This window comes from Nicotiana sylvestris, chromosome 3 (assembly GCF_000393655.2).
Source record: "Nicotiana sylvestris chromosome 3, ASM39365v2, whole genome shotgun sequence".
In the NCBI taxonomy this organism is placed as follows: domain Eukaryota; kingdom Viridiplantae; phylum Streptophyta; class Magnoliopsida; order Solanales; family Solanaceae; genus Nicotiana; species Nicotiana sylvestris.
In genome coordinates, this window is record NC_091059.1 from 178,559,336 (window position 1) to 178,566,498 (window position 7,163).

The 7,163-nt window shown below is 37.2% G+C and overlaps 1 protein-coding gene across 2 annotated transcripts; it reads left to right on the plus strand.

Moving 5' to 3' along the window:
* The first annotated feature begins 945 nt into the window (after positions 1-945).
* LOC104232514 (transcription factor BHLH089) lies at positions 946-5,505 on the plus strand. Of its 2 annotated transcripts, none has more exons than XM_070171238.1 (6): positions 946-1,958; positions 2,557-2,757; positions 2,839-2,904; positions 3,116-3,184; positions 3,274-3,345; positions 5,102-5,505. In XM_070171238.1, the coding sequence occupies exons 1-6, from the start codon at positions 1,647-1,649 to the stop codon at positions 5,228-5,230; spliced, it is 849 nt and encodes a 282-aa protein (XP_070027339.1). In that variant the 5' UTR covers positions 946-1,646; the 3' UTR covers positions 5,231-5,505. The 2 variants fall into 2 exon arrangements, with proteins under 2 accessions (XP_070027339.1, XP_070027340.1); XM_070171239.1 differs by having other exon boundaries at positions 969-1,958; positions 2,560-2,757.
* Positions 5,506-7,163: the final 1,658 nt, after the last annotated feature.

A 7,163-nucleotide genomic window follows, 5' to 3' on the forward strand; every position in this document is an offset into this window, starting at 1 on the left:
ATTTGTGTATATTTTCTGTTATTTTTCTTTTCCATATTTGGAGTAAAAAAATCAAATCAGCAAGTTCTTTGAGAGGACATCAAAGAATCTGACCGAAGTTTTAATAACTGTTCTCCTTTCTCCTTCCTACTAAGTACTAACTAATTATTGGTCAATCTAGCCTTGATGCAATTAATTAATTGCGTAAGAAATAGTAGTAATATACTAATATTTTAGTAAATTCAGAAGTTGGAACTGTCGGGAGTCTTTATTTTGGCTGTAGAACCAACTGGGGACTGTTTAAAATTAGTGCGTGGGTTAAGAGCCTATTTGGTCATAAAAAGTTTTTCATTTTTTTTCCGAAATCAATGTTTGGCCATAGCATTTTTAATTTTCGATAAATTTTGGAATTTTTTGAAAATTTAAAAAATTCTAAAAAATTATTTTTTAAAATTTCCACTCAGATCACTCACAAAATTTCAAAAACAATCCAAAATTATATTCATGTCGAAATACAACTCTAATTTCAAATACCATTTTGACTTTTTCTTTTTGGAATTTTACAATTCTAATGTCTTAAGAGGTCGTTTGGTAGGAGGTATTAGAAAACATAATGCAAGCATTAACTCTATGCATTATCAATATTTTGTTTGGTGCATTTTTTCAACTTGTGTATAACTAATACTAAGGCTATTAATGCATGCATTTGTGTGATTAAAGACAAAACTGTCCTTAAAGTCCCTTAAAGCTAGAGAATATGGAGGACATTTTTGTAAACAACTATTTTTCTTAAAAATTATGTAATGCATTATAAATTTAATACACCACACCAAACAGTAGATAAGAAATAATACTTGAATTACTAATCTATGCATTATTAATATACCTTATTCCGCACTATTCTTATATGCCCTACCAAACGACCCTAAGTGTATATAAAATGTTTACTTTGGGTTTTGGTTGTGTGTGTGGGGCGGGGGGGGGGGGAGAGATCGTCCAGTGAAACACTTTGAGGGGACAAAGTTAAAAAAAATGATAATATACGGAGCATGTACATCTGTAAATCACGACGCCATTTTTATATACTGCTTAAGCTGCGATTTGTAAGGCGTGCGATCCCAAAAATAATCCAGATTAAAGAAGCTGATCGAGACGCGCCCACGAAGTACTCGCCTGTCCTCAATCTTCAACTTTAACAATAAAATGATCTCGACAAGACCACGTGGCTCTCTATAAAAGCGAGTGAATAACACAGCAGAAACCAGCGAATTGTTCATTTCTTATCCGAGTATACCGCTGAGTCTCTTACTTAACTCCATTTTTTGCTTAGCTTAATTTATGAAGAAGACCTATATATTTGCGCCGAGGGAGTACACTGCGCACCCCAACCCAACCCAACCCAACCCAATCTTCATCTTCTCCCTCTCTACCTCACATCACAGTGGTCTTTGTCTCTCTGGCTTTCACTTTCACTTCCTCGTAGGCTTTAAACTTGTATAATAATAACCCAAACATTTTCAAAAAACACACTTACACTTCTCCCCCCCCATAACCACAACTACTTAAGCTCAAAACCTAGGGTTTTCAATTTTCATTCCACTCATCTCGTGTTAATAAAATTCACACTAATCATTAAACACGAATGTATATAATTGTGAATTGTTGAAATGGATCCACCTATTATTAATGAGGCATCATTCTCGGCGGCCAACCCGAGTTCTTACAGCTTAGCTGAGATTTGGCCCTTTTCCACCGCGGCAAATGGTGGCGGCAACGGTGACCTTGGTGGAGGAGGCCTGGGTCTCAGAATGAGCAGCTTTACGGGTTTATTAGAGGCGGCTGCTAACTCCGTTAACGAATCTACTGTGACGGAGCAGAGCGGAAGAAGCGGCGGCGGCACTGCTGCTGTCAGGCAGAGGGATATGAATTCGGAGGATGACTCTTCTAAGCTTGTTTCTACTAGTGATGCTAATGATTTGGTAATTATAATTATAACTAACTTTCTAATTGCTCTTTTTTGGTTTAAGTACACGACTAAGCGGGATGTGGATAGATTACTGTTGATTTGACATTGAAATTTTTCTAATTATTATTTTCCTGCCTAAGGACTCACATTTTTGGAAGAATAAATATTTCTCATTGAGTTGAGTCACTTTTAGATGTCAATTTCCTAATTTGTTCTCTCAGTTCTCTTCTTGTTATGTCTACAACCAATTCTTTGTAATTGGTGATGAATTATTAAGTTGTTGATGCTTGTCAAACGGAACATATACTAAGCAATTCCTTGAGCTATAAGTTGATGATGTATGTGCTAATTGTCTATTTGCTTAGTGAACCATTTTCATTCGGATCAAGTTAGGTTTCAGCATAACCCGACTTCTAAGTCTTCAGCTGATGAAAATTCTCTACTGCTTCACAATTTATAGGTTTCATAATTCTTTTCAAATATTTTGCTAGTTAAGAATCAGCTCCTGGATTTACCATATTCCTTTAGATCAAATTCTTATCTTGATATGGTTTCCAGACTTAATGAAGCTACATATTGATTTTTCTTATTAATTCAAATTATGTTCGCAGCAGGATGGTTCAGTCGCCAAACGCCAGAAAGCATCAGAATCTAAAGAAGAAAATGGCGGCTCAAAGGTAGAAGCAGAATCCAGCTCCCGGACTGTTAACAAGGGCACTGAACAAAGTAGTAAACCTGAGCCACCTAAGGATTACATCCATGTAAGGGCAAGAAGGGGTCAAGCTACTGACAGCCACAGCCTAGCAGAGAGGGTATCAAATTCTCTGAACTTTCATAACTTTAATAGTCTGATGATTTTTTCATATTGGCTGAGCAGACTCTTTATTTATCAGGCGAGGAGAGAAAAAATAAGTGAGAGGATGAAAATTCTGCAAGATTTGGTTCCTGGATGTAATAAGGTTAGTAATTTTTTTGAATTATTTCTAATCTCTACAGCGAGCACGTGGGCTCCCCGTTAGAAATAGTGGTGGCTATTATAAAAAAATGGCGATATTCTTACCATATCTACTAACGGGAACCTACATCAGTATCTTCTGTGCTTGTAAGATGGAACGCATTTCATGTATAATTAGCATTTTTCGCGTGACTTAGTTAGTAACTCTCTTACAGGTTATTGGAAAAGCTCTTGTTCTTGATGAAATAATAAATTATGTCCAGTCACTACAACGTCAAGTGGAGGTAGTTCCTCATCTTTGCAGTAGTTGTCCTTTTGGGTCTTATGAACTCAGCCATAACCTCATCTTTTTTCTCTCAATTGAACTTTCCAGTTCTTGTCCATGAAGCTTGAAGCAGTCAATTCAAGGATGAGCCACCCTGTAGAAACCTTTCCTTCAAAAGATGTAAGTATTTGGTTTTCTTTTTCCTTATCACAGGTAGCTGGTAGATGGGTTCAGGTTTATGTTGATCTAAGACAAACACTATATCTGTTCTATCTGTTAATCCTTTCAAATTTTTGGAGTCGATAATCTACAGGTGGATAATAACTTGCTGAAGGTTATTTTATCTGATATTTTATTTACTTCAGATATTGTAGATTTGGTAAAGTAAATGCCAGAAATGGTAGATATCTTTCACTGCCCTATTTCTATATCACATTTGCTCATGGCTGCAGTTGAAATCTCTTTCACCCAAAGACTCTGGACCTAGAAGTTTAAGTAGTATTAGGCACCATGGTTGTGAGAAATTATGTGATGGTCAAGTAAAGTTATTGAATTAGTTGATTTTGATATCTTCCTCAAGCATCCTATGAATGCTTGAACTCTTGCAACCACATTTCTCGTAAGAAATGCATTCATGAAAACATTGAAAACTTGTGCTCTCTTTTGATTTGAACCTTTTGGATGAAACTGATTTGCCACTAGACTGACTCTAGTCAGTTCTCTTGAGGTAGTGTCAACAGGAAATCACCTGCATTGGTGTCTGGAGCATTGCTATGTGCCAAATTGCAGTTCTGGGAAAGCTTTCCGCATAATTTTTGATCAGATAGTAGCTGAGACTTTTCTCTAGATAGGGCACGGCTTGTTTCTAGACTCCTGACACCTTTGCCATATCTTTTAATTTTGTTTTACTCTAGGCATTAATTCTAAGAATCCAGTATAGAACAGCAAGGGAAATTTTTATATGGTTAACTTAGTTTAAGTTACTATCGAGCTTTGGAGTATAGACTGGAACCATCTCTAATATGCTTCAAGGAATTTGGTATCACAACTCATCAGATAGACTGTTGTGTAGAAGCACAAAAAGAGCTTTTTGTGACCACTTTTCTTGTGCTTTCTTGCACGCGTTATTTTTTTTTTCTTATAGTTTTCGGGGTGGGGCAGGTTTGGTCTGGAAGTTTACCATTGTACAATTCTTTTGTTACCCAATCCCATCTTCATAGTGATGATGTTTAAGGGGACGTTTTGAAAGTGAAGTTTAAGCTTTTCGCAGCATTGCTAAATCTGCACTTTACCATGTGAAATTAAATGACATGACCTTTGGACAGATGTAGACCTTTTCTGATAAGCTTCCATGCTTTTGTTATCTGGTGCCACAATAAAGTCTGTGACGTACTTGCTACCTATGTTGCTCGGACTCTCCGGAAATGTTGCTGGGTGCGTGTCGGATCCTCCAAAAATAGTGTATTTTTGGAGGATCCGACACGGGTGCGGCATCATTTTGGAGAGTCCGCGCAACATAACTTGCTACTTCTTTTGCCCCACTTTCCAACTTTTACTTTTCCAGTCCTTTGTTCTCTCAATGTATTGTTTTCTTGTATGACTTGACCTTGTTGGTCATTTAGAAATGTGTGGATATAGACTACACGATTTTGTTTCTCTACCACAATCTGCGGTGCTCGTGTGAGCTTATGCTCACCTTCTTGAGCTACATACCAAGCCGAGTTCTCTTTGCCAACTGAACTGCTATTACTGTTTTCATTCATGCATCACAGCTAGACACTAATGATCTTTTTCAGTAGAGTCAGCCCCTAAAATATTCATATTCATTGCAACACAATCTAGTGCTTGATTCTTTTCATGTTTCTATACGAATAATTTTTTGTGGAAAGCTTCTCATCACTTTCTTGATTTCTGGGGCCCTCTACTTCTCTTGCAGCTTGCACCGTCAGCATTTGATGCCACTGGAATGATTTTTGGCGCACAAGCACCGAGAGAATATGCTCAAGGAGCACAATCCGAGTGGCTCCATATGCAGGTTGGTAGCAGCTTTGACAGAGGAACATGACAGATGCCGTAATGAATTTGAATATAGGTTATTCAGGAATATACTAGTCTTCCACTTCATCATGATGTTTGTGAGGGAACCTTGGCATTGGATCCTACAACTGTCCAGCAACTGTTCCACTATAGAAGAAGCATTCTTAAGTTTGTAATCGTAATCACCCTCATTTCCAGTAGAATTGTCTGTTTTATCTTGTATGATCAAGGTCGTCTAACTCAGTGTACTTGTACTATGTTGTATTGGTATAAGAAATAGACTACGCAGACTTTCTTCCTGTACTAGGCACAGATGCCTTCCCATTCCGAACGCTCTGAACATGCACAATCTCTCAGAATATATTCTTGCTCAAAGAACATATAACAAAATATATAAGACAGCCAAATATGAAGGATAGGGGAAGAACTTATGAAAAATGGCCTGAAATTGGGTATTTCTATTTCCACATTAGTCTGGAAGCTACTGGTTATTTGTAAAGATTGCGCAATAAAACTCATAAGGAAAAGCAGAGGTTTGGCAGGCAGCAGAATAGGATGCTTCTGTTGTTCGAGAGTTTCGTTTTTAGCTGTGGGCCTGGAGTAGCCAAACTACCTAGTTAGAGACCTAAAACTCGGTGGGTTTATGCTTCACTAGGAAGCATAAACCTAAGTCTATTCTGAAGATTCTGATAATGTTTTTGTTTGTTCTTTTTTATTTTTCAGTTATTTGGTATAGGCTCTAGGTAATGTGCAGGTGTTTAGGCATTTGCATTCTTGCATTGTCTCCGAGCTTTACCGTACTTATTCAATGTCATCAACTAGGTTAGATATGGGAATGAAAGTCCCCGATCCTCTTTTCCTACACAGCTTATTACATCACCAGTAGCATTTATCTGATCGAGAGGCGCAACTCAACACATATCTACATCACGGCCCGACCATTGGATATCATGGTTAATCAGTCGAAAGCCACATCAGCGTGGTTGGCTATATATACAACAACAACAACAAAAAACCCGGTGTAATCTGACAAAGTACGGTCTGGAAAGGGTAGTGTGTACGTAGACTTTACCCTAACCTTGCAAATTGTAGACGTGGTTGGCTATATTTGTGTCACAATAATGTCGTCTTTGCAGCATAGACTCAAAATCACTCAATTGCATGTTAAGTAGCACTATAGCAGTTGCTTTTATTTCTAAATCTCCCCACGGATTTGTGACAGTAAAGATATAAATAGAGTAGCAGAGCCAGAGCTCGATAGTCAATACACGAACATGTATGTACCTCTGCCGGTTCTTCTAAATATCGCTAAGAAGAGATGATTTCTTCTTTTACTTCCTTAAATCTTAATTAACAAGAACAGAATCTCAGCTGGCCTCCACCTTTTGGAAGTTTCATTAGCTTAAATGCATCTTTTTTTTTTTTTTTTTTTTTTTTGGTAACAATGTAAATATTACCATTAACAACAAACTCCAATACGCCTAAAGAGCACTTAAATCCCATAGCCACTTTCCATGAAGGGTACTATGTAATGTAGGCCTCCAACATAGCTAGAATTTCCTGAATCAATCTCCTACACCAATGTGCTCTCTTAGACATTCTAATTTATTCTATTCTATCTATAAACTCCTTGATCTGTACTACTATCATGTCTATATTTATAGTGTGTCCCCTAAACAATTTTCAATTCCCAGCTTTCCAAGTATGGTATATTCTTGCACTCCATATAGCTGCTACTATCTCTTTTTTGAATTGCTGCCAATATCGATTCTTTATTCTGTCAAATCATAACCTTCAATTTTCATTAACCTTTTAATATGTACTTAGGTGATGTAACACAAATCATAATCAGACTTATGAACTTGGCAGGAAACCCATACCCTTTTGAGTTCTTCTTCAACAAACTCCCAACTAACCATAGTGTAAGCTTTCCTTAGGTCAATTTTCATCAAGCATCTGGG